Genomic DNA, 27,183 nt, shown 5'->3' with positions numbered 1-27,183 from the left:
CTGGGAAATAGAATTTGAAGGCAATTACTGATTATTTTTTTCCAAAGGTTATTCTTGGAATTTAACTTTTGGAAAAAAATATTTATATGTATTTATTATCTTTTATATGCCCCCAGAGCTTTGTCTTTGAAATAGACTTTGAAACAATTATTTTTTATAAATATGCAAGGTAGATTTATATTGCTGGGAAACATACTATGCACATACATTATTAGTCTCTGTTACTGACTCCCTAACAACACAGCAACAACAAAGCTCTGGAGACACTCAGTCATTCCCCTACCAACGTTTACTTGGTGAATTTTCAATTTAACTATGAAAAAAATCATACTTGAACTCTTACTAGTATTCCTCATGAAGATTACTCTTCTTTTTTTCCTGTTTTTTTAAAGAGTTACCGCTTGTTGGCAAAAGCTGGACCTTCCTAGCAGGCGTCCTAGGGTTTGTCCTAGGCACCACACTCTTGATTCTCACTGCTGTAAAATGCCCGGCATGGTATCACTACTTGATCAGCTACCGTCACCGTCGTCTGGAAGAAAATGACTCAGAGATGTTTGAACAGGAGTTCTCAGCTGACATGAGTCCTTCTTCAACATCGGGCACAAGCAGTGAAGAACCCATTGTAATATTTGAGAAAGTTCATGCATGTAGAGATGAAGAAGATGGATTTATTGAGGATAAATACATAGATATTTATGTAAATGAGGAGCGTTAATGTCTTAAACAATGGATGTTGAACTGACATTTAAAAAATGTAGTACACTTGTACTTCAATTTTATGCTTTATTACATGCAATACAGAATGCAGCCTATCTCCTTTCATCTTGCCAAATTCTTGAAAAGATTTTGCTGCATCAATCAGGAAGTTAAAAAAATGGGGTCACATGCATGCACTATTGGCACAACAAATACTTTAGAACTTGCAAAAATACTCATAATCCACTTTTTATAAAAACATATTTGGCTACTTATATTGGGGGGCTTACTATATATTCTTTAACATGCACAAAGTAGCAGGTGAAATTGGCATAATTATTAATGCTGCATTGTGAAGAGGTCTAGAAGAGAAAAATAATTTCTCTAAAATGCTGAAGCAGACCACAGCCAGACTAGGGGCTGGCTCCAAATCAATCAGAGCTGTAACAGCTCTGAAGTCTATTAGGTAAAACTAACACAATCAGAGAAGGGAGCATTTGGGTACTTTTTGACCCAAATTAGCACAGCAAGAAAGACCAACTGCTGTATTCCCAAAAATGTGTATGTACAGTGCAATAAAAAATTATCCTTACTGCATTGCTACTGAAGCAAGTACTTTCTCTTCATATTTTCTTAACACTTAAAAATTAATTCTTTCAGGGTGGAACAGAGAAACTTGTGAGCTGTTGAAACCTACAGTATTAATACAATGTGACATTATTAACTGGTAAATTTTTTGCTTTGGAGTGGTTATTGATACATAAAATCTCATTGCTGAGATTGCTTTCACTGGCAACAAGCAGGATCATATCTTCTCCTGCACCTATCTTGTCCCTAATTTAACTACCCCAAAAACTCACTCTCAGCCTATCACTACACAAGCCATTCTCATGGCTTACAAATTCTTATTTCAAGCATCTCACCATCCTCATCTGTCCCTCTGCACAAACCTACGTTACTAGCCAAGCAAAGGTCTACTTCCCTGCTTGCTTTCTTCACTCTGCTGCTCCACAACAAAACTCCCAGAACTTGACAGCAGACTGCAAAAAGACAGGAGTCTCTAGTGCCACCTAGCCCTTCCTGGATGGCAGGGTAACTATCTTCAGAAGAGTTACTAGAGTTTAATGCTAGGAACTCCAACTACAACCTGGCACTAACGTTTATCATCTTGAAATTGTTCACACGCATTGCACTGGTATGGTAGCATGTAACACCTCAATTTTCCCAAGCTGAGTTATGAGAAGTTGAGTTATTCAAAAATGAAAAACATACATGTAAATTTACTTACGCTTGTCTTTCTGTGAAAATTTTATCTATATTCTGAGTGTCTCGGTCATTCTGAACCTTTAACTTAAAAAAAAATAAAATAAAATACAATCAAGTTTGTAATAAATCATGGAATCATATAGATTGGAAAATGCCTCTTAAGATCATCAAGTCTAACCCTTAACTCAGCACTGACAAGTCCACAAACAAACCACAACAACATGTACACATCTTCTAAATACTTCCAGAGAAATCGATTCACCTCCTATTTCTGTGGGATTTATTCCTGAAACACTTCCTAATATACTGTTTAAAACCACACAGACGGGATGAAAAGTATTCTTCTCTTTATGACACAGACATGTACCTTTATTATTCAACCAAATGCAAACAAAAAAAAAAGTTATTTTGACCAAGAAATATTCAGGTGATCTTTCAAGTTACCAAAACAACCTTTACTGAAACTGGTTTCTTTTGTTTATGGAAAAATTGATCATAAGAAATAAAATCTGCATAGTGCCATTCATGCCTTAACACTTAAAAGGCTGTATTAGAAATAAACAAGGAAAGCAAAGGAAGAACAAAACTCTTCGATATTGCGGTGGCTATGTCAGAGACCTAGTTAATATTTTTACACTGGAGACATTTAGAAGGCTGAAGATAAAAGAGAAATTAATGTCCAGAAGATCAGGCAGCTTTACAAGGCAGTACAGTCTGCTTAAATTTGGCTAAGACTAGTGCTCCCAAAAAATAAAAAAGATAATTTAACACTCATAATTTGGGGTGACAACAGCCTTCTCAGATGTAAATCACAAAAAACCATCATGGGACAGTTAACACAAGACTTCAGGCAATTTTCTTACTGCTAACATGTTGCCAACATTATGAATAACTTAATTTGAAAAAAATGGCTTTTTTATATATGTCACACATTCAAAGCACCAAGAAAGTAACACATCCTTTCATTGTTAAAGCATAGCAAATATCCTTATTCTTACCATATTGTAATCACGGATCACTTCTGCCATATCTGTACTGGTGTTAAGTATATCCACAACCTGAAACAAGAAAGAATTCCAACGTGTTACTGCTCTCCTTTTCCTAAAAAAAACCCCCAAAGTCAGACAAAAGGTTCATGAAAATAGCAAATTTTGGTTATTGCAATTGGAAAAAACATGATTTGGCAATCTGAATAGATGACATGTCATTTTTAGAAATAATCATCATTATATGTCGCTGTTCTAAGCACTGAAATATTGCACAACACCAGTTTCTTAAATCCATATGCAGATGCTTCTCCCAATGTATAGTACACTTTTTGTTTACCTGTTTCCATCTCTTTCCTTGCCAATAACTGAATAAAGGCAGTATTAACTAGTAAATTTTCACATAGAAAGGTCAAAAAATTATTCAGAATAAAGCACAAGCAGCAAGAGAATAAATAGGAGCATTCAGTATCAAAATTCGACAGCAGCATACCATGTTGTAGTCTGCTAGTTGACCTTGAAAATCTTTGATTTCACCAGCTAAAGCCTCTGCCCTAAATATGAAACAAAAAGGTCAAACTTCAGATGGTAAAGATTTGCACATAAAATAAAATAATGAAAAATTATTATTAATTAAAATTAAAAATAAAATAATGAAAAAAACAACTACTTAGTGATTCCTTGAAGCCTGCTCAATACTCGAAAACAGTCTTGTGACTTAGAAAGTTAGCGCTGCATTAGCTGCAATTTATCTCACCGTTTTTCATAGGACAAATAGACAGATTTCTCTTGCTTGTACAATTCTACTTCTTCCTGCAGCTTGTTAATTTCTGTTGTAAGTTCATTTATTTTACTTCTGAAAAAAATAAAGAAAAAAGAATCATCAACATTTGGATATCCAACTAAAGCACAGCTAAAACAGTAAACACATTTTACGATAGGATGTTTGCAATTAGTATCTCTCACACTGCACTTTGTTTCAACTCAGCATTTCTAAGGAGACGTAAGTGCAGAAAAAAGCAAAATGGTTGTATCAATTAAAGTCCTAAGTAGCTGCTGGAAAACCTTGGTATGAAATAAAATGTTTTAATTAGCTTTTTGTCTCTGCTGGCAAAACAAATGTGGAAATAAAAAAAACACAGTCTAATTTCACAGAATGTGGGTACCATCCATATTTAAAATTACATATTTTAGGACTAATTATTCAACAATTAGTCCTAATACGAGCAACTGATAAAATCCTGCATGCAATAGTTTGCACAAGGTCTTGCCTTTGCCATTGCTAGCTGAATGTATAATCCAAGCAAATAATCTGAAATGTATAATAAAAAATTTTTGTTTTGCAATGGTACTTGTTAGAAATGGAGCTATCAGACCTAATAAACATTGGAGCTGGAAGCTCAGAATCACTAACCCTCCCCTTACTAACACTGTGAGAGAGTATTTAACTTAGCAAGCCTAACAAGAAAAGCTCAAGGGAATCTACTTCCTTTCGTCCTACAGAATATCTATACGCAAATAACCTTCACTTTTACAGCAGCACTCCTATAAAAGTTCATTATACATGAACACCACTTATTTAATGCTATTTTCAAGCTGCAACTCTGTGTCTGAAAGGGAACAGACCATTAAATGTGTGCTGTTAAGACATACCTCAGCACGCCAAGGTAGTACGTTTTATCCATTATCTGTCTCTGAGGACCTGATAAAAGAAAGCAATATGATATTTTGCTTTAGATGAACTGTAAATTAGGAAAACAATTTGCAAAATTTACATTAAAAAATGTACAATATCTTTTGGTGTCCCTATATAGTTATTATGTAATTTTTAAAAAGAAGACATTTTTGGACTGCTGTGAAGATAAACATTACTAATACAAATATAAAAATAGTTACGATGTAACAGAGTATTTTAAGTATTCTGTAGTGACGGAAGAAGACACAATAACCTTGTTTTATTCTTTTGAATTATTTTTAAAGACAGCTCAGTTACAGAAAAATGCTTATCTTTGGCTACCAAGACTAATCACAGAAAGAGGGACGCTTTAATTTTCTCTTTCTTTTTGCTCCTCCTTTTAATCACAGCTCCTCACTCTGCAATTTACACAATGATGAAAAGCTTCCCTTTAAAAACCTAAATATTCTTTCAAAATGTTTGCAGACATCTTGAGGGTTATTTTCAGTATAAAATACCTTTCACTGCAGTTTTTATTCCACTTAATCCCTGTTGAGTCACTGGGCGGTCTGCAACTTTAATCTGAGATGATAAGACTCCTCCAGGAGTCAAAGAACCACCACGAGAACCAGGTCTTCCTGTACTAGGAGGCATCTATAAAAATACAAATGAAAAATCTACCAAGTCTGAAATATAACTTTATTATCCTTAAGCAATTGCAAAAGCAGTTAAAAACTTCAGTTAGTCTCTTCACTCTTTCTGTAGGAACCTTTTAGCATTTACATCTCTTCAAGGAAGCAAAGCTTCAGATGAATGTCTGCTGTAGAAGGTAAGGATTACTTTTGAGCAGCTGTTCATTGTTCCATCTATCAGCAACATTAATGCTATTTAGATCTCCCAGGTGAACTCTGGATGCTGGATGTCCCTGATCTCCTCCAGGGAAGATTAGCAAAACTTTATACAAAACTGAAATCTTAAGTTCTTCTCAAAAAAAAACTTCTCCTCACTCTGGTCTTGGCACTAAAAAAAATAAGATTAGCAAAAACAAACAAACAAACAAATCTAAAGACATAAAAATTAATGATATATTTTTAATATTTTCTAACATACCGCTGTTCCTACTCTGCCTGCTGACGGAGTCCTTGATGAAGAGGCAGGCCTTGATGAAGAGGTCAGTCCTATTCCTGATCTTAAGGCAGAACGAGCTGTGGGAGGTCTGTTACCGCTGGCCATACTCGTTTCCTTTTTAACTTCTCTCTGGTAAGAAAGGAAATCATCCTTTGATTTGCACAAGGTCCTTAAAACTATGAGAAACCGACTCTTTAAAGCATAACTCTTACTACAATGTTATGGGGGGGATAGTTTCGGTTTTTTTAGCAATTTGCAAAGTACTTCCTTACTGGATGGTACGAGAACATGAGCGGCAGGGCTCGGGAAAGACCACTTAACGTAAGCTGAGGCAGCACTCTCTTTTCAGTGTTTAATGAGCTCTCAGCTTATTCTTGTAGCATTTATTGTTTCACTATCTGAATGCAAATCTTTAATGAAACAAACTGGAAGTGAGCAATTGGTGCAAATACTCATTCTGGTTATCTGCAGAGGGTCCGTAAACCATCACCCATCACTACAGCAATCCCAAACCGCGCTGTCCCTCACAAACCCCGGCAACTTTCGCCACCCCCGAAGGAGCCCATCAAGGAGCCCATCCCAGCCGCACAGCAGCGCGGAGCCAGCGCCGCGACCGCCCGGGAGGGCCCCGTCCCCTCACCGCGCCCCTCAGCCGCCATCAGCCCGCGGGCAGCGCCGCCGTATCGCAGCAACCGCTCGCGCGGGTATCGCGATGGCCGCAAATCTCGCTCCAGCCGGCCGTGCATCCCAAAGACTACGATTCCCAGAGGGCCTGGCGAGGGAAGAGCGGCGGCACAACCTGCTGCGTGAAGCGCAGTGCTTGCCGGGATAAGGAGCCTCGCCTCTGTCCGGCGGCGCGCCCTGTGACGGCACATCCGGCACGACTTCCGGCGGCGCGCAGTCCGTGCTGTGTCAGGCCGGCGCTGTCGCCATGGCGGGTGAGGGCAGCATGTTCCGGCTGCGCTGCTCCCTGCTGGGGCACGGGCAGGACGTGCGCGGCCTCACCCGCGGCCTCTTCCCGGAAGGCAGCTTCGTGTCTGTCTCGCGGGACAGAACCGCGCGGCTCTGGGCCCCTGACGGGTGAGTGCTGGGCCGCGGTGGAGAGCGTGGAGGTGGCGCCACAGGGGCTCCGCCCGTGCCCCGCCGAGTTCGTCCGTGCAGCTGAGTTCTCCTCAGGGGCTGCCGGCACAATCGGTGGGGCCGAGAGAGGTGGCGGACGGCGGGAGCCTGTTCGCAGGCGGCGCTCGTGGTTGGCATTGTCACTTGTAGAGAGTCACGTTAGGGACCTTCAAGATCAGCTAGTCCCAGTCCCTCAGCTACGGGCATGGACACCTTTCACCAGAACACTTTGCTCAGAGCCCTGTCCATCCTGGCCTTTAGCACTCCCGAGAATGGGATATCCGCAACTTCTCTGAAGGGGCCCTGTAGGCCCTTTTAGATACTGGAAGGTTGCTATGAGGTCTGCATGTAATTTTCTCTTTTCCAGGCTGAGCAGGCCTAACTTCTGCATGCCTTTGGGAAAGTTGTATGTTTTAAAGCCGTTTGCTACACATCTATGTTATAGTGTGCTTTGGAAATGGGAACAATGCCATTAGTTCTAGGCGTCTTTTTTTCTAAGTGGTATCAATAACGTTGTTTCTACCTCATAGTATTCAGTGCCCAAGTAATCCTGCCAAGTAACAGTGCTGCTATTTTGACAGTAAGGCACTGTGCTTTGGAAAAAAGCACACAAAACAACTCCATCCTTTCTCACCCTTGTTAAACAAGCTTCTTTAAGTATTAAATGGAGTATGAAAAAAAACTGTACAGAAAATTAAATACACAAAGACATAGAAAAAGAAAAAATACCCCAAGATTAATTTTTCTGATATTCCACTAATATGTCTCCTACTAATTTGTGTAGTTGAATACACAGAGTCAAATTTTCAGCATATTGCCTTGACCAGAAGCAGACCAGATACACTGCTAAGCGATGTGTGTAGGAGATGTGGGGTATTGCTGGAAGCTACAGGATGTACCTCCTCCCAGACTGTAGTTGTGTATTGTGATCTGTATTCTGAAGTTACTAGGCATGGATGTTCTTCCCATTGCCTTCATGTAAAATAGAAATAATTGACAAATTTGCTGAGTGCTTACATGTCTCTTCGTATTGCTCTCTGGAGCTCTGTGACTGAGGTGAAGGAAAACTAATCTTATTAAGTGGGTCTTACTGAGTCTCTTATCACAAGACAAAGAACTTGCTAAATTGCACAGAAATTTGCAGGAGGAAAGGAATTTAGTTCTAACCCACAGTTTTTGAGAACTTTGTGAGGAAGAAGACATAACTTACTTGTATCAACTGCAAATGTTGGTATTGATTATGCTTCTCTGCTTTGAAGGCTCAGGGACTACAGTAGTCAGGGTTCAGTGGATGAGCACACTGCTGTGTGCTGTTTTGGTTCAGCTTTTTCAAGAAGAGATGTTGCTCCTGTGATTTGTTCTATGTGCATCAAGGGGAGATCTTTTAGAATCTAGAGCGTATTGTGATTTTCTTACATATTTCAAGCTTGCCAAGCTTTAGGGTTTGAAGGATGACGGTATGATATCATGTGATAGCTTTTGTTTTTGAAGGAGGGTGAATAAACACAGGCAAACATAACAAGCACACAACACCACAACCTACATGTTTATTCTATGGGAATAAGTAGCTTTTTTCCATTAGTGCTGTAACTGCTGAGATTGGCTGAGGATGAAGAAATGAAGGTGGTGGTTGAGTCAGTTATGATCTGTTTAACTTTTATTCCTCTGTAGTGCTCCTAATGAAGAGCCTACTTGGCTGAATACACTTGGCTGGCAGTAAACTACATTTCTGTGCTCTTACTTTAGCATGTACTTGGACATACATTTGAGTTTTCAGACAAAAAAAAAAGATGGTATAAAGACAAACTGTAGCTATTTATCATCAAATTTGGCAGAGTGTTTGCCAATGAGCAAGAAAGAACAAAAGTCCTTCCAGGCCTATCACTACATTGAAAAATAAGTGGAAAGCTTTAGTATTGGGTATGGGGAAGAATTCTGGTATTACAGTGACCTGATGAGGTCTTCAGGGTCAGAGAAGTGGACGAGAATCTTGGTTCATGATCAGAAGGCTGGATTTATTGATATATGATATATAATACATTATTACCATACTAAAAAGAATAAATAGAGAAGTTGCAGAGGCTGCTAAGCTAAGAATAGAATAGGAAAGAATGAATAACAAAGCAGAAAGTAAGGACAAATTCTCCTGTCAGCAAATCCAAACACTCACAGAGGACCAATCACAGCTGCACCTGTTGCATTCCACACCAGCCAATAACAATTGTTTACATTCTTCTTCTGGGGCCTCAGCTTCCCAGAAGATGAACAAATCCCAAAGAAAGGATTTCTATGAAAAAATGTCTGCGACATTCTGGGATGTAATTTTTGTCTTAAATTTCATTCTTTCTAGGCCATCTATAGTACTTATTCAGCACAAGACAAGCATGGTTGTTAATTAATAAGAGCTGTAATTTACTCAAAGTGCTGTTTCTGTCATGATTCTAAACTGATTATTATCTATGTTTTAGTCTTAACAGGGGTTTTACTGAGATGCACTGTATGAGTGGCCACTCAAATTTTGTATCTTGCGTGTGCATCATACCTCCAAGTGACCTCTACCCTCGTGGGCTGATTGCAACTGGTGGCAATGATCATAATATTTGCATTTTCACAGTTGACAACTCAGCTCCTCTTTATGTCCTTAAGGGTCATAAAAACACAGGTATGTAGTAATTGTACTTTGGGGATTTTTGCATAAAAGTTAACATGATTTATTAGAGAGGAACTGAAATCAAATTTATGAAACTCAGTTTTGATTTATTTGGTATATAATGTAGCAAACTGTTTAATTATGTTCTCTGCAAGTAGGATTTTATAATCTTAATTCATGCAGTGACCATTCATTGCGAGGACTTCAAAGTTTGTCCTGATGAATGTTTGAACTTTCACTGTCTCTCTAAATTCCTGGCAATTGACAGAATGATTACTCTTTTGTCAAGAATTGCACTTTTCTTCTTCATGTATTAATTTTTTTGTCAAAGCTGATACAAGTGGAAAAAAAATGAGCTTCCTAAATAAACTTCCTCTGCCCATTTTGTTACTTAGATGAGTATTTAATATTAATTGGTGCTTTAAATACAGAGCTTTATGCTGTGTAAATTGCAGATTACCTTTCTACTAAATCTTTGAATCTCACCACAGTTTCTTGGTGGTAGTATTTTGCCCTCCAAGAAGGTGAGCTAAGTGTTTTTCATATGAAATAACTTCTTGAAGACATCAATTAATACCTTTCTGTCTCTTAAAAATGTCCTATTTGCATTAATTGTATGTCTTGGCTAGTTATCTCACCTGTTTGTCATCATATTCTAGTCCAAGAGAAGAGATCTGTGACTGAGAGAAGTATAAAAATATGAATGGCAAAAATATTTCAATTTTTTAAACGTAAAATTAAGAGAATTTTAAGCAACTTCTTTCTGGGTTGCAGTGCAAGTACAGTTCACTTAATTCTTCTCTAGAGTCCTCAACACTAAATATGCTACTAATACCAAATAAATCCTCTTAAATAAATCTCTTGAAATTACTTAAGATTTGTGGCAGTGCAGGGTACTTGTCAGTTCTGACTTAAATGTTCATTCCAGTTTGCAGCCTTTCATCTGGGAAATTTGGCACATTATTAAGTGGATCATGGGATACAACAGCAAAAGTCTGGTTGAATGACAGATGTATGATGACATTACAGGTATGAAGTTCCTCTACGTGAATGTGAAATAACTACTCTGAATTTGATTCTGACATGTCTTAACAATGTTGGGTTTTTTGCAGGGTCACACAGCTGCAATATGGGCAGTGAAGATACTTCCAGAACAGGGATTAATGTTGACTGGTTCAGCTGACAAAACTATAAAACTGTGGAAGGCAGGCAGATGTGAAAGAACATTCACTGGTAAATGTTGCTGCAGTTGATAATTTCATTGGTGTGGTCTGTTCTTGTCAAAAGAGAACAAACATTAAAATCTTACGAAAGCATAGATAAACTGAACAATATTTAGGCAGGATTTTGAAAGTAAACTACTTCTTGAAGTAGTTATATGTCCAGAGGCCACATGACTTCTAAAAACAAGATATTTTTCACAGAATTGTGAGGATTTTTTTTTTTCTAACTGTTCCAACAAAGATTTTTTGCCTGGATTTAGATGTGAGCTATACAGAAATGGTATACTGCTGCTAATGGAGACAATAACTGCATTAAAATTTTCTCTTCCTTTTGTAAAGGACATGAAGATTGTGTGAGAGGTTTAGCTATTCTCAGTGAAATGGAGTTCCTTTCCTGTGCTAATGATGCTAGTGTTCGAAGATGGCAGATCTCTGGCGAGTGTCTGCAGGTGTATTATGGACATACAAATTACATATACAGCATTTCTGTCTTCCCTCGATGTAAAGGTAGGATTCCTTCCCAACTGTTACACGAGATTTTTCAAAATGAAATGAGAGGGTGTGTATTCTGATTTTCTGTGCCACAGCCACAACTGAAGAACACCAGTAGCGTTTAATTTTTTTCTTACACCTAGTGCAAATAAGTGTAAGAAAATAGACCTATTTGCACTAGGTGTAAGGAAAAAATAAAATACATTGAGATTGACTCCAAGTTGCACTGCTGTCAAAATTGCTCTGGCAGTATGTGGGATGAAAGGTCCTGGGTTATTCCTGATTGAAAGCTTAAGTAAAACTTAGATGAAACAGTAGGCAAAACTGTTGTCTTGGCTGCCACCTGTATTTCAGTGCTGTTGCAGAGTAGTAAAATAGTAATGTGTGGCATGCCAGTTTGAGATAATGTAAATTTAAATACTTCCACAATGTAGTTTAGGTTAAGAATTTCTTGTTATGAGGCTTAATTACGTTTGTTTTCAGAGTTAGAGATTTAGAGGTTCAGAACTAACTGTTGAGCCAGTTGCAGAAGAAATTCCAAGTCAGTGACCTTTGTGGGGAGTATTGGACGCTTGCGCATTTGTTCAATAGGTCAAGTGCATGTGTATGGGGTAGTACATATATTGTAGACCTCCTATGCCTTAAAATCCCTCATTGAGTAGTTTGTAGACTTTTAAAATTGCTTTATGTGTGTTTCCTGATAAAGCAGGCTTACCTTCCAAAACTCATTTTAAAACAAATGTGAACTTAAGCAACTGTAGTGCAAGATAAAACTATGATGAGTATAAAATTGTTCAAGCCCTTTAAAGGATGAAGGGATCTTTTTTGTCTTGGGCACAGTTTTATTCACTGTTTGGCTGCTTAATCTGCAATTTATGCACTTTGAATTTTTTGAGAAGGCAAATGAACAGTGGGGTGTTTTTACTCTCTACTTGTAATTGAGAGAACTACTAAATTGCAGAAAGATTCTTTTACTGTTGTGATTTTTAGATACCTAGTTTCAGAATAGCATCCATTATCATAGTGTGCTAAAATTGTACTTTAGAACTTTTTTACATCTTTTTATTTTCAGATTTTGTAACAACTGGAGAGGATAGATCTCTTAGAATCTGGAAACAAGGGGAATGTGCTCAAACAATCAGACTCCCAGCTCAGTCTGTGTGGTGCTGCTGTGTCTTAGACAATGGTGACATCGTAGTTGGTGCAAGGTATCCCAAGTTTTACTTTCAATATATTTGTAAATCCAAATCTGATAATCCTTGAAGAAATCGCCAGCATCACTTTGGATGTCAGTTTCATTTATATTTAAAAATAAAGCCATCAGAGTGTATGTGTGTTAAATTTAAACATGCACTGCACTACATCCATGAAGTAATTTTTTTATGTCATTCATAGAGGTAGAGTGAGTTCTTTGGAAATGTGGTAAATCATGAATAGACTTGAGAATAAATTTAGAAAACATGGTATAAAAACACTTTGCATAAGCATATTGTATCTTGACATTAAAGTGTTTCTGAAGACAGGGTTACCTGCTTGATTCCTTCTCTGTATGGTTTTAGTATGAGAGTGAATTCCTTTCATAGCTATAATTGGGAGGGGTAATTGAAAATAGTGATGGTTTATTGTGACATAGAAGTCACCATTAGAATTTATCACAAAATATCACAATGACATTTAAAATAGTATTTCTATTCTAATCTTTTCTCTCCCTTCAGTGATGGAATTATAAGGGTGTTTACAGAGTCCTTGGAACGTACAGCAAGTGCTGAAGAGATTCAGGCTTTTGAAAATGAGCTTGCCCAAGCATCCATTGACCCTAAAACTGGTGATTTAGGAGATATCAATGCTGATGACCTTCCTGGAAGAGAACACCTTAAGGATCCTGGTAAGTTACTATACTTCTGTCATGTCAGAGGTGCCTCCAAATATTGGTTGGAGGTATTGAAGCATCTGATGGTTTCAAATTAAAGCTTTAATCCCTTTTGATAGGGTTACCGAAGAAAATGGCTTAATTTTGCTCTGGTATCCTTTCACAGATTCTTTTGGAAACAGGACTCAAGGTTTTTTGGTTTTGGGGGTTTTCTTATTCTCATATGAGATAATTTAGAAAAAGGTGGAATTGATGCTACATTATGTTTGAGATATTTTCTATCTGTTCTGCCAGCTGTACCAAGAGTATGTGAAACAGGTAATTTGTAAAAGGAATACTGAACATGCAGGTTTTTTTCTTAATAAAAGTAGAAATGCAGATTTTCTGCTTTAGCTTTTGGCTTGAAAGGTGGTCTTGATGGGCTCGGTTCACACTGTGTAGGTACTTGAGAATGCAGTAGAATCAGTAGTAAACATTATTCTTAAACAGACAAATACTTTTTCCCAAGGTGAAGTAACCGGTGACTTCAGCCCTTGGCTATGATTAGGAAGTGGCGTAGATCTTAGATCCACATGAAACTTTGCATCTTGTTAGACTATGGGAGAATGTCACTTTTCTTAATTGGTATCTCACTGAGAAGCTGATAAACTTCTAAAGTACTTGACCTAAGTATTGGTTTGGCCACTTAGTCGGCTGGCAGATACTGTTACCATAATTGTAAAATGCTCCTTAAGAAATCTGATATTCTTGTTGTGAGATGTAGTATTTTGTCTGGTTTTTGCTGGGATAGAGTTGATTTTCTCCATAGTAGCTATTATGAGGCTGTGTTTTGGATTTGTGTTTGAAAACAGGGCTGATAACACAGCATTGTTTTTGTTATTGCTGAGCAGGGCTTACACAGAGCCAAGGCCTTTGCTTCTCCTCACCACCCTACCGGTGAGGAGCCGAGGGTGTGCAGGGAGCTGGGAGGGGACGCAGCTGGGACAGCTGACCCCAACTGACCCAAGGAATATCCCCATACCCATCCGCATATAGACTAGGGGGAAGAAGAAGGAAGTGAGAGGGGATATGGAGTGAGAGGGGTTTGGAGTGTTGGCGTTTGTCTCTCCAAGGAATTGTTGAGCCTGATGGAGCCTTGCTCCTCTGGAGACAGCTGAACACCTGACTGCCCATGGGAAGTGCTGTATGAATTCCTTGTTTTGCTTTGCTTGTAGTTTTTGATTTACCTTTTTGCATGTAGTTTTTGATTTACCTTTTTAATTGTATCTCAATTGCCAAATTTTTCACTTCTGTTCATCTCATTCTTTCCTGCACCCCAACCATGAAGCCAGTGAATGTGTCTGTGTGGTGCTTAGTTGCCATCTGGGGTTAAACCATATATCTGCTGTGCTGTTGTTTCAAGTGTTGTTGAACTATTTTAAAATTTTTAATGCTGAGCACCATTTGAATATTTTTCTCTCCTAAAGTAAATAATATCCTTGAAATTGTTTAAATTCCTGCCTACAGGAACAAGAGATGGACAGACACGGCTTATTAAAGATAATGGGAAAGTAGAAGCATATCAATGGAGTGTAAGTGAAGGAAGATGGATAAAGATCGGTGATGTTGTTGGTTCTTCTGGAGCCACACAACAAACGTCTGGAAAAGTTTTATTTGAAGGAAAGGTATGTGCAAACTTTAATTTGTTTCATTCTTTCCTAAGTAACTGGTCTTTGTTCAGATAAAATATAATTTAGAAAACAGGTATTTAAAAAATATCTGTATTAGAAAACACGATTTTTTTGGATACCTTTGATATCAGAGGTAGAAGTCTAAGTGAGTACAGTATATTACTTAGAAAACACATTTTGTAAAATGAGCAAGCTAATGGACACAAATTATTTTGGAGAAAGGTAAACCATTAGTAGAGAAGTTGTCAAGTTCTATTGTATGTATTGTTAATACCTTAAGAAGTTAGTTTAAATATCCTTCCCAAAGGAAATGAACTTTATAATACAAGACTTACCTAAAATGTTAGGTACCAGACTTTCTGTCCTGCTTCTCTATAGTAACTATTGAACTTAAAGGTAAACTAACCTAAAGACATATAAGCTAAAAAATGTTTCCTTTACAGAAATATACACAGAAAAGCTTGTCAGGGTCCACCACAGAAGAAATGCCTCCAAAATACTGATTTTCACTCTCACAGATTTTAAAGAAGCATTAGGAAGTCATTTGCTAGCATTAGAAGTGTGCTTTTAAGAGTCAAATTTCTTGAGAGAAGAAATCAAATCAAGCAATCAATCAAATTGATTGCTCTATAGCGTTGGAGGGAGCCGGAGGTGTCAGTGAAAGTGACCTGATGCATCTTTACTTTGTAATATATGTGTACACTAATTACAATGATATGTTGTTTTACTCTGCTCTTCTTGAGCAGAGAATTCTGGAAAATACAGGCTTAAGTCTGTGATGGTTTTGACTGAGACACAGTTTGTATTCTTAGCAGCTGGTACAATGCTGTGTGTTTTGGATATAGTATAGCAACAGTGTTACAACACACTGATGTTTTGGCTATTGCTAAGTAATGTTTAGTGTTTAACCTAAATCAGCAAATGTTTACTTGCAGTCTCTCAGGAGAGTATTGCTGATATGTTCTGGAAGTAGCAGTGGTTGAAATTTTTAGGCTTAGGTTAGACTACATTTAATAGATCATTATGTAAAAAGTGCTGGAAGATTTCTAATGTGTTTTTATTTTTATTCCACTTAAAGGAATATGACTATGTTTTCACCATTGATGTAAATGAAAATGGGCCTTCCTACAAACTGCCATATAATATCACTGATGATCCCTGGCTGACTGCATACAACTTCCTGCAAAAGAATGATTTAAATCCTATGTTTCTGGATCAGGTGGCCAAGTTTATTATGGACAACACTAAGGGGCAAACACTGTTCACTACAAGTAATCAATTTTCAGATCCATTTACAGGTAAATATTTTAAACTTAAATGATGACATTAGATACTCTTCCGAGTTTTGTGTCTTCAGCACACTCTGACTGATCTTCGATACCATCATTAGTGAAGATGTGGAGCAGAACTGGATGCAGTACTGACTCCTGGGGTACACCACCAGTGGCTGGCTTCCAGTAAATGTAGTAGCACTGGCCACCATGCTCTGGCCACGGTTGTTCCAATCCATTTCACTTCCATAGAATCACTAAGATTGGAAAAGACCTCTAAGAATATTGAGTTCAGTCATTAACTGACCACTTCCATGTTCACCCCTAAATCATATCCTCATATTTGCATAGTTCTTTGGATACTTCAGAGATGATGATTCAGACACTTCCTTGGACAGCCTATTCCAATGCCAGACCACCCTTCCAGTATAGAACTTTTTCCTAATATCGAATCTAAACCTCTCCTGGTGCAGCTTGAGACCACTTCTTTGCATCCGTTTACTGGGAGAAGAGACTGACGCCCACCTTGATACCTTTCAAATTCTTGTAGAGAGCAGTAAGGTCCACCTGCGCCACTTAAACATCCCCAGTTCCTTCAGGTGCTTCTCATAAGACCTGTGCTCCAGATCCTTCACCAGCTGCATTGCCCTTTTTTGGACTTGCCTCCAATACCTCAATGTGTTTGTTGTCATGAGGGGCCCAGAACTGACCACAGGATTTGAGGTGTGGCCTCGCCAGGGCCATGTACAGAGGGACAGTCACAGCCCTGGTCCTGCTGGGATAAAAGCCAAGGTACTGTTGTCCTTCTTGGCCACATAGGGACACTCCTGGGTCATGGTCAGGCAGGTGATGATCAGCATTGCCAGATCCTTTTCTTCTGGGCAGCTTTCCAGCCACTCTGCCCCCAGCCTGTATCTCTGCACAGGGTTGTTGTGACCCGGGGAAGGACCCAGTACTTGTCCTTGTTGAGCATCATAGAATTGTCTATGCAGACAGACTTCAGTGTTGTAGGTCTTGAACTTCTTCTACAGATACTTTCATATCTTTAAATGATTGAGGGCAAAGGTTTTTTTTTTTTGTTCTGAAAAAAAACCCCAAAAAACAAAGAATATTCAGCAAAATTCTAATCAAGCCAGTCGTATTTTTCAGTCTAGTCTTTTTTTTCCAGTAAAAGAAAAGTCCAGTTTTCATACAAAAAGTGCCTGATGCTGTTAGGGCAATTAATAAAATACAAAAATTTAGCCAGAGAATTAGTCCAAATACATAAATGTGAACCTTTTTCAGGCAGGAAATGGAACTAGAACAAGTTGATTACTGATAAGCTAAACCATTGTTAATCAATTATATTTAGCTTATCACATCTACAAAACAAACTAATTCAATTAATTTCACAAAGATGAATTTTTGAAGAAAATAGCATTAACATAATTGAGCTAAATCTTTTTCTTGCAAGGGACTGAAAATGGGAATACAGGCTTGTTCGTTTATATGTAACTCTGAGAGTTGCAGTTATCCCAGAAGTAATTAGTTTGGAAAAGACCTCTGAGATCAAGTCTAACCTATAACTGAACAGCACCATGTCAGCTAGACCATGGTACTAAGTGCCACACATTCAGTCTTCCCTTTAACACCTCCACGACCTCCCTGCTCAGCTCATTCCAGTATCTAATCACCCTTTCTGTGAAAAAATTCTTCTTCATGTCCAACCTAAACCTCCCCCAGTGCAGTTTAAGGCTATGCCCTCTCCTCCTATCACATTGCCTATCACATTGCCTGGGAGAAGAGGCCATTCTCCAGCTGGCTACAGTCATCTTTCAGGAAGTTGTAGAGTGAGGTATGGTGTCCCCTGAGCCTTCTCTTCTCCAGGCTAAACAACCCCAACTCCCTCAGCTGCTCCTCTTAGAATAGGCAGTCCAGACCTTTCACCAGCTTTGTTACCCCTCTCTGGATTTTAATAACAGCAAGGTGTGTTTAATAGTCATTGCTTTTCTGACTGTTTGACTAGGTGCTGGACGTTATGTTCCAGGCTCTTCATCTGGATCAAGTGCAATACCTGGAGCAGACCCATTTACAGGTAATGGGAAATTCATATCTGTCTTCTGGCTAGCACTTAAGATACGCATTTCAGTCGTTTTCTGTTGCATTATGTGTTTAGCCCCAGACAGCTGTTTCTTACAGTTCTCTGTTTGGGGCAGTAGTGTGGAACAGCCTGGTAAAGTGGGCTCTGCCACTGCAAAGCATACGGAGATCTGTTCAGTTGAGGTAAGCCCTCTGCTGTTGGGTCTGCCTCATGTCACTCTGTCCACTATAGCAGAAGAGTAAGGACCTAAACCTTTTGTTTTGCCAGACTTCATAGTCATGAACCACACAAGATTAGGTATATTTATAGAGGTAGTTCTCTATTTTCATTTTTACTTGGTTTTTTTACATGATCTTTATTGGTACCATGCTCCCCCTATTTTATATTCTGATCCTCACTGGTATAGCTATTGTAAAGTCCTCCTCACTAATTTAGTAATTGTGTTTGCAAAAACATTCCTAGTTCCAGCCCTGCATTGGTAGACTTCTCCCATCCCTGATTAGGAGCTCTTAGTCCTCAAGGAGGTTCCTGTAATCACTTGATGCCAAGATCTTGCCTGCAAAACCAGCCATGCAGTTAGTTGCGGACCCACTTGATAAGTCCATTTGTATTCAAGCATTTCTGCTTTGTTCAGAGTAACAAAGAAATGGCCTGAACTCTTCAGCCTTGTTCTCAGAGCCCTCTAATCACTCTTGAAATCCTCCAAGACCTCCTTGGCAAAACCATTGATTGTCATGTGGAAGAGTAGCAGGGTAATAGTCTGAAGGCCAGGCAAGGCTTGGCAGTGTCTCTTTGGCATCCTGAGTCCTTGCCCCAGCAGACATATACCACACAAGTTACCAGGCCATATGCATAGGCAGGTGCCTCCCCACCATGCAGGAGGTTACTCTGCTTCCCATCACTGCTGCTTGCCTTTCATGTTTTTGCAGACATGAGGTGCAGTTTCAGCTGGCTTGTAACACATCACTGCTGGGTGTTGGTCCACACCAGTGCCAGAGCGCTCGCTGCCTGCTCTGCAGTTGCAGATCCACTGATAGAGCAGAAGCCTTTGTGCTGTTACTTCCCCGTCTTGACAGGCTTCTGTGTCCAGCTGTTTCTCCTCCATGGCTTTTGTGGCTCTGTGGTCTCTGCAGATGGAGGCCTCACTGAGGCCTCAGTGTGAAAGAGTCCAACTCCTACAGGAGAGTCACTGCCAGGGCAGTGTGCCCTCCTGCTGGAACTTGTCATAGATAAGGTATCTGCTGTGCTGAAGCCTTCTTCACCTGTGAGTGCCAGAGATCCCACAGTGTCCCACAGTGATGACACAGTGTCTCCCAGCTGTGAGCTCACAACTTGTGAATGCTGTCATCACCAACATCCTCACACAGGCATTGAGATTTAATCCTTAAAGAGGTGTTGAACACTACTTCGTAATTCCTTTAGTGCAGAAAAATAATTTTTAATAGTTTTGTTTGAAAAGTAGTAACTAAATACAGGTATACATAACCTCTTTATTGGTGGTGGTGTTTAAAAACTTGACATCTTTGTTAGGAGCTGGTCGGTACGTTCCTGGTTCAGCATCAAACACAGTTCCTCCAGTGGGCGGCGTTGATCCATTTACAGGTAAGAGAAAATGTCTGCCAGTGAAAAACATTCCTGATTGTTGGGTTTGTTTTTTTTTTCTCTAACATGAATTCTGCATTGATGCAAATTCATACTTTATCAAAAATAGCAGATTGAAGCTGCTTATACTCTGAAATTAATCATAAAAGTGGGATAAGAGAGCCTTCCTTTGCATGCAGGAATCATGCACACAAGCTTTAAAATGTATAATAATAATAATCTTAGAGGATTATTGATCTCCTAGTAGTTGTGTTGTTGATCAGAGAAACTGATACATAGTTAATGGGCATTATGCAATATCAGCCACTAGACCTGTGAGTTTAAGAAATAATAATGGGTGCTGATAAAAGCTTTATATTGCTCATTAAAAAAGACATTTCAGGCTACTATTGCATGTGCCCTAACTTGGTCATGTCTGCAATGTAATGTCTTCTAATATGTAAACAGTTTCATTATGAAAATAATAAAAATACAAGATTTCAGGGGCAAAAGGGATATTTTTCCTAAAAAGATCCTTGCCATTTTTATGTGTTAACTACAGTAGCTGTTGCTATAAGTGACTGTGTATTTAGTTCACATAATTAAGAAATGACTGTTAATAATTTCAACTTGTAAACTTATACATGAGGGGGGAACAGTTTGTGAAGATACTGCTTTCAGTTTTAACCCCTGAATGTAAAAATAATGTAAGAAATGACAGCTGTTTGGATAGACATTCAGGGTTTTTCTCAAGAGATATTTTTCCAAGTAATGTCCAGCAGTAGAGAGTTACGGCAGACACCTTGGTACACTGTTGAATGCTCTGTATTGCCCTTCTGTAGGAATGGATGCCTACCAGTCAGCTGCAGCTAAAGTTGAAAATATTTATTTTCCGAAGAAAGATGCGGTCACCTTTGACCAGGCCAATCCTACACAGATACTGGGTCAGTGTTTTAATATTAAGGATTTTTTAAAATATCTTTGAAGTAATTTGACTGAGCTTTTTGAAAAAAACATTTCCTTAATGCTAGATCCATTACAATAATCTAATGATTTGTTTTTTAAATCACACTGAAGATTGAATATAGCACATGTCATAAGCAAAACATGATCACATGATTGAAGTAAAAATAAAAAAATTGTGATCACACTAAGAACATAGACCTTTAACCTTTTTACTACTTAATAAAAGAGTAAAAATAAATTGTATTTCAGTTATGAAAGCTCTATTGTTCTTATGACGCCTTTCTGCATTTTTATCTTCATGTAGGCATTTTCTAAAATTTTTCTACAAATTCTGAATCTTTGTGTCGCACTCTTAAAGTGGAATTATTAGTAGCAATCATTGTGATAATTAAAATCTTGAAATGAGAAATTATCAAATTGGAAAACATGTTTTAAAAAATCTGCCCCCCCCCTCCCTCCCCCAAAACCACTCAATTGCAATAGTTGTTACTTGTTTATAAAGTGCTTTTGTAGCGTTTCATTTGAGATCTCGATTTCTGAAGTTCTGTTTTGGGAAAGTTGTGCCTCTTCTTTTGGTATTATAGGCAAATTAAAGGAACTTAATGGCAGTGCAGCTGAAGAACATAAGCTTACTGAAGATGACTTGATAATCCTAGAAAAGTTACTGTCTGCAACATGCAACACCTCTACGGAAACACCTACAGCACAGCAACTTCAGACTTTATGGAGAGCAATTAACTGGCCAGAAGGTAAACTCTTGCAATTGTGTTTAGCGTCATCTCATCAGTACTTCACCATGAATGAAAAGTCTTGTCATGCTGTATGTTACAGTGAGTCAGTCCCAAACACTTGATAGCCCAAGCAGAAAAGAGAAGATGAATAAAAGGTGCTGACAGCAGTGATCAGCTTCAGGGGTAAATTTGGTAATTGGTTGTCAAGTTTTGTTGGCAAAATAATTAACATAAAGAGGAAACTTGATATAAAAGTCAATTACGATTATTTCATTAGCAGGGCCATCCTCAAAAAGATGTGAGACTTGTCAGGAAATAGAGTAAGGAAGTACAAACTTGGCATTCTAAGCTGTTAGCAATTGAGAGATGAAATTATGAGATAAATTATGGGGGAAAAAAATCAAAAGTAGCTCCTGTTTAATATGGTAGACAAAAAGTTACTGATGCTATGCTATAGGACCAAAACTGCATTAGTGAAATGACATGCTGGAAGAATGGAAGTGGAGGTGATATAATTACATTTAATAATATTGTCAGCAATGATGGCTTGGAAAAGCTATTTTGGTTGTTACAGCACATTCTGGAAGAAACGATTGTTTGCATATACAAATATCTGAGAATGGTTAAAGTTAACTGCTTTTTTAAAATTGCAGTTAAAGATTTACTAATAGGAAAAACATTTCAATATTAAAAATTCATGCTCATTTTATAATATCACTTAATCAAACAGAGTTTTGCATAAAGAGGAGCTGGTGATGGCCAATGTCATACTTTCCAGACTCTTTGTATTGTACAAGGCATTAATTCTGAAGATGCTGCATATGTGCAGGAAAAAAACCTCTAATAAGATAAGTAGTTGGGCAGGTTTAGCTTTGATTTAGTTGAAAGCATTGGATACCAGTAGTAGATACAAGTAGACATATGTATTCAGAATCTGGGAAAGGAGGGACATTACAAGGTTTCAGTTCAGTTTCCTTACAATGATTTCCAGCTCTTCAGTTTGGAATATATTTTTTATTTTCTTTTCTTGTAAGCAGTTTTGTACCTATACTGTACTGTAAGTTATGGAATGAGGACAAAGGGAGATGCTGTCTATGTAGGGGTGTTCAGTCACTGAACTTTCAGCTTTCAGAGACTTTTTTGGATTAGTTACCATATCTTGTGCTTATCTTCAGTGTTATCAGTTTGAGATTTTAGACAAAGAAAAGATTTTAAGATTTCTGCAAAGCCCTGTGTTAATCCTAAATTAAGGATTATGGATTTTTTAATGATAATTGAAGCGTGACTAGAATGGATTTGTCAATATTTGTCTTTATGAATGTGAAACAATTTATGCTTTACTTACGCATGAAACTGTTACTGTCTGTTCCCAAACCTGCAGGGCTAAGAAGGTCTGCATCTGAAAGAAACTCACTGATAAATTTACACATAATTTTAGTATTAATACTAAAATTTTGTTTTGTTTTGTTTCTTAGATATTGTCTTTCCAGCGCTAGACATTCTTAGATTGTCTGTCAGGCATCCCACTGTGAATGAAAACTTCTGCAGTGAAAAGGAGCATGTACAGTTTATCATCCTTCTTCTTAAATTTCTGAATCCTAAAGGCAAACAAGCAAACCAGCTGTTGGCACTTAGAGCTCTTTGCAATTGTTTTGTCAGCAATGCAGGCCAGAAGCTCATGATGGAACAGAGGGATGAAATAATGACACAAGCAATAGAAACGAAATCAGGCAATAATAAGAACATCCACATTGCACTGGCCACACTGACATTGAACTATGCTGTATGTTTACATAAAGTCAACAACGTTGAGGGCAAAGCTCAATGTTTATCAGTAATCAGCACAGTTATGGAAGTTGTTCAAGATCTTGAAGCTATTTTTAGACTGCTTGTGGCTCTTGGGACGCTAATCAGTGATGATACAAATGCTGTGCAATTAGCTAAGTCTCTGGGAGTTGATTCTCAAATAAAAAAGTATGCCTCTGTATCAGAACCAGCTAAAGTAAAAGAATGCTGTAGGTTTGTTCTTAATCTGTTATAATAATTTTCTTAGCACTTGGAAGACAGTGTATGCAGAAAAAAAGATGCTTTTGTTCATATTTTATGACAGACTATACTTGGGAAAATACTGTGGATTAATTAACTTGTTGCAAGATACAGAGCAAATAAAACTTTTTTCACTGCTTGTCATTGGACTGCTTTTCTGAAGTGATCAGTGCACAGAAACTTTGCAAGGAGTCTGGACATTGCTCATAAAAAATAGGACACCAAGAAGTCAAACTATATCAGTACTTACAGGTCATCCAGACAGAAAGGTAGGAAATGGCTGTTATTTAGTGACTGTCAACTCTGACACCCACCCCAAACACATTCTGTGTTCCAGCATGATTCGTCTGTTTCTTCACTGTGGGGTTTATTTCAGTGGATGAGGGGCCCTGAGATCTTAAGTTCAGCAGTGCATTTCACAAGCTTATTAGTTTACCTCAGTTAATATTAACCCTTGTGAAATAGCCTGGTAAGGAAATTTTTCAGCAGCTTTCTCCACTTCCTTTTGAAACAACTTTTATGGCTCTTACGTCTTTTAACCTAGGGCTAGATGACTTTTTGAGGGGTAGAACCTCTACCTGCCATATGGATGTTGTGTTTCCCTCATAAATTTGTATCTTGCAGCTTGTAAAATGGCGTGAACTTCTAGAGAAGCCTTTATCTTGACTTTTTAATTTCTAAGGACAGGAATACCCCACTAGTTAATAGCAGGTGTCTTATTCCATGTTGTGAAATCTAGATTATTAAAATAGGTCATCTTGAAGAGTGGGAGAGCTGTCTACACCTAGAGAACAGATTGAGCAGCAGAAGCTTGAAGAAGCTTCCTAAAGGTGGTTGGTGAACCCTGCCTGTCAGTGCTTTGAGTGTTTTGAGGCATTTGGACAATGTCCTTGATAAGAGGCTCTAATTTTTGTCCAGAAAATGGTCAGATCTCTTTACAACTGAAATACTCTGTTGTAAACTGCACAAACTATTTGAAGTCAAGTCTTACGAAGCAGATTTAACTTCGTAACTGTGGTGACTGTTGACAGGGAAAATAATAGTTTGCAACTTACTCCAGCAGATCTAAGATGTTCAGCAGAAAATGGAAATGTTATTTTCTACTACTGCAAGCGTTACAATTGGGTTCAGAATTAAGATGAGCTAAAGAGTATCAATGTTTAAGTTGCATTCTTCATTAGACTAATAAAATGGAAAACGGGAAAAAAGGGGTAAAATTCTGGCACATGAACTCCACACCCCATGATACCTGCCTATATTAGATGTGAAGAATTTTGTGACCAAGCGCTCTTAACTTTTGTTTGCTCCAGCTACCTGAACTAAGTTACTACACTGCTTCCAGCAAACTCTGTCTCTCAGATCTTTAGTTGCACACTTGTACAGTTACACTTTGGATGGATTTCCAGATAAATACCCTCACAGTTGTGATCATGGTCTGAGTCACACACTTTCTGATTTGATCTATTGGAGGTTCATATATGAGGCAGTCCAACGAATTATTTGTGATTTACAGTGCTTGATAGATGAACCCCTTCCTGGGAAAGCATCTAAGAAACTATCTTTAGGAAACATGTCTGTGAAATAATGTGCCTGTCTGTTGAATTTTGGTTGCCTACTATACAATTGTTCTTGAAGCTTCAGCTTTCTAATGTTGTGCTCTTCAACTGTGTTTGTACCTGTGCTATTTTCAGAAATTATACTTGTCTTAATATTTTTGGTTTATTATTGTGGGATTGCTCTGTTACAGATTATCTCTTTACGTGAAAATTGTTACGAATTTCTCAGACCAAAAATTAATGTTTATAATAATAAACATACTCTGGCAACTCCCAAGAAATGGTATATTAAAAGGTATTACAAAATTTACTTAAACTTGCAGAGAAATGATGAGGCACAGCAAAAAATCCTTCTGGGGACTGCAGCATTAAGTGTTAGGTGAGATAAACAAAGCAGGCCAGGATTGTTTGGAGAGAAAGATACCTGCTGCCACAGGGTACTGTGATACCAACCCATCCATGATCTAGCATCATCTGAGGAAGCAGCGATTGGGGAATTGCTTTTGCTTTTAAATGGCACTCTTTAGAACTCCATTGTGGTTCTTGTCAGTATCCACATGCATAAACGAAAATGCATGTAAGGGTACTGCACAATCTGCTGCTGGGGTCATCAATAAGAAGAGTTCCTTAGGAATGTCAGCAGGATGAAATTACTGTTGCAGTGCAAGAATGTTATATCTGTAGTGGGAAATGTATCAGACATGAGATCCACAGGGTACAATAAAAAAATTTTGAGAAAAATTTTGAGACCAGAGGCCATTGAAAATAAGTATGTGCCTCGCATGCAACTGGGACCTGGCTTACTATCTACAGTAGTACATTTTGACTAAGTTGATCTGCGTGCTAAGTGTTCCTGATTTCATTTATCAGGGGAATAGTTGAAGTATACATTTGAGAGATTTCAAGAGCCCCTTGAAGAGAAGCTGTCTTCTGCTAAGAATTTAAAGTCTCTCAGTAGATGACACAATTCTTTTGGCATCTTTTTCTAAGATACGAAGATTTTAGAAAGAATAGCCAACAGCACACAGTAGCATCTCACATTAAAGCATTGCTGTTAGGCATGGCTCGGGTTTTATGAAGTGGCAAAACTTTGGATCTACTTAGGCCAAAGCTCAGGACAAGTATAAAATGCCTTCCTAAGGAACTAAATAAGGAGTCAAAACAGACTTCTGTCAGCACCAACTGCTGGACTTTCCAAGATAGAAGAAGACTACAGTAACACAAATTGGTCTAATCTATCACAAGGTTTCTTTAATGTCTGTTATTATGATGCGCCTTGCTCATATCAGGACCTAAGTAAGCAGTGTTAATTACTCAGTTGTGTTCAGGCTACAGCCAGAAATAGACTAACTTCAGTCTACAAACCTATTTTATTAAAAGCAGTACATTGAGCCGTACATTCATGAATGTACACTGAGCTGTACATTCATTAATAATTGGATGCAGTGACTTTTTTATAATGTAACATGCTATAATAATCTACAGGAGGAGCCTTACCATAGATCAGTATTACAGAGGCAACTCCAAATGCTTTAGGAAATGTAATAGCCTGCTAGTTTCAATTGTGTGAAGTATTTTGCTTAAAAATACTTAGTTAAGCTTCTTAGCTGAATGTGATCCATTACTGTATGCTGTGATCCCTTGCCTCTTTTTGTCACTTCCTCCTTAAACCATCAAAAATTCCAAAGTCTAGGAACAGTAGATGTTTCCCATCTTTTCAAAATGTGTCCTAAATAGACTGAAATTAAATGTTTGGCAACAAGATTCCCTATGCAGCTGTTGAAAGCCTGAAGAGTATCTGGGTGTTTTCAGATGTCCTATTCTTACAGTGGTTTTTTGATGCTTATTCACTGTAGAGATTGAGGTTTCAAATTTGGTGGGAAATTTTGTTTCTAGACTTTCCAGTTGCAAAGATAAATTTGCAATGTTCGTGACACTACTGTTGGTCTGTACAAAAAACATTAAAAAATAGTTTAAAGTATGAACTACCCCTTTCTGACAGCAGAATTTGAAGCCTGTGAGTACATAAATTCGAATATTGTTACAAATCTTTTTATCAGCAGCCCAGTTAGCTTCTGTATTCTATATCCTACATTCATTTAAAACACAGTTTGCATGCCTAAGCATACACTGCTAAACTTTTTATTTTCCTTACAGTTGCTCAAGGGATCCCATTT

The 27,183-nt window shown here is 38.1% G+C and overlaps 2 protein-coding genes across 3 annotated transcripts in view; one reads left to right on the top strand and one right to left on the bottom strand.

The window, feature by feature from the left end:
* IFT74 (intraflagellar transport 74) overlaps nt 1–6,431 on the bottom strand; it is a 36,257-nt gene extending 29,826 nt beyond the window's left edge. Inside the window, exons 1-8 of one of the 2 annotated variants that reach the window (XM_058823634.1) lie at nt 6,392–6,431; nt 5,734–5,880; nt 5,142–5,277; nt 4,602–4,650; nt 3,706–3,804; nt 3,442–3,502; nt 2,961–3,020; nt 1,985–2,046 (exon numbers count right to left, since the gene is read on the bottom strand). In XM_058823634.1, the coding sequence (XP_058679617.1) occupies nt 1,985–2,046; nt 2,961–3,020; nt 3,442–3,502; nt 3,706–3,804; nt 4,602–4,650; nt 5,142–5,277; nt 5,734–5,856 (590 nt within the window). In that variant the 5' untranslated portion in view covers nt 5,857–5,880; nt 6,392–6,431. Of the gene's footprint in view, nt 1–1,984; nt 2,047–2,960; nt 3,021–3,441; nt 3,503–3,705; nt 3,805–4,601; nt 4,651–5,141; nt 5,278–5,392; nt 5,457–5,733; nt 5,881–6,391 lie in introns of those variants that run through there. The other variant, XM_058823635.1, reaches the window with a different exon arrangement.
* A 186-nt stretch (nt 6,432–6,617) lies between these two features.
* On the top strand, nt 6,618–25,272 carry PLAA (phospholipase A2 activating protein). The gene is made up of 14 exons (XM_058823453.1): nt 6,618–6,831; nt 9,339–9,532; nt 10,449–10,549; nt 10,633–10,753; nt 11,083–11,250; nt 12,308–12,443; nt 12,951–13,120; nt 14,612–14,769; nt 15,854–16,073; nt 18,052–18,120; nt 19,657–19,728; nt 20,550–20,651; nt 21,258–21,422; nt 22,880–25,272. The coding sequence occupies exons 1-14, from the start codon at nt 6,683–6,685 to the stop codon at nt 23,443–23,445; spliced, it is 2,391 nt and encodes a 796-aa protein (XP_058679436.1). The 5' UTR covers nt 6,618–6,682; the 3' UTR covers nt 23,446–25,272.
* Nucleotides 25,273–27,183: the final 1,911 nt, after the last annotated feature.

Source organism: Ammospiza caudacuta, chromosome Z (genome assembly GCF_027887145.1).
Source record: "Ammospiza caudacuta isolate bAmmCau1 chromosome Z, bAmmCau1.pri, whole genome shotgun sequence".
Taxonomy (NCBI): Eukaryota; Metazoa; Chordata; class Aves; order Passeriformes; family Passerellidae; genus Ammospiza; species Ammospiza caudacuta.
This window is presented reverse-complemented; position numbering and strand designations above follow the sequence as displayed.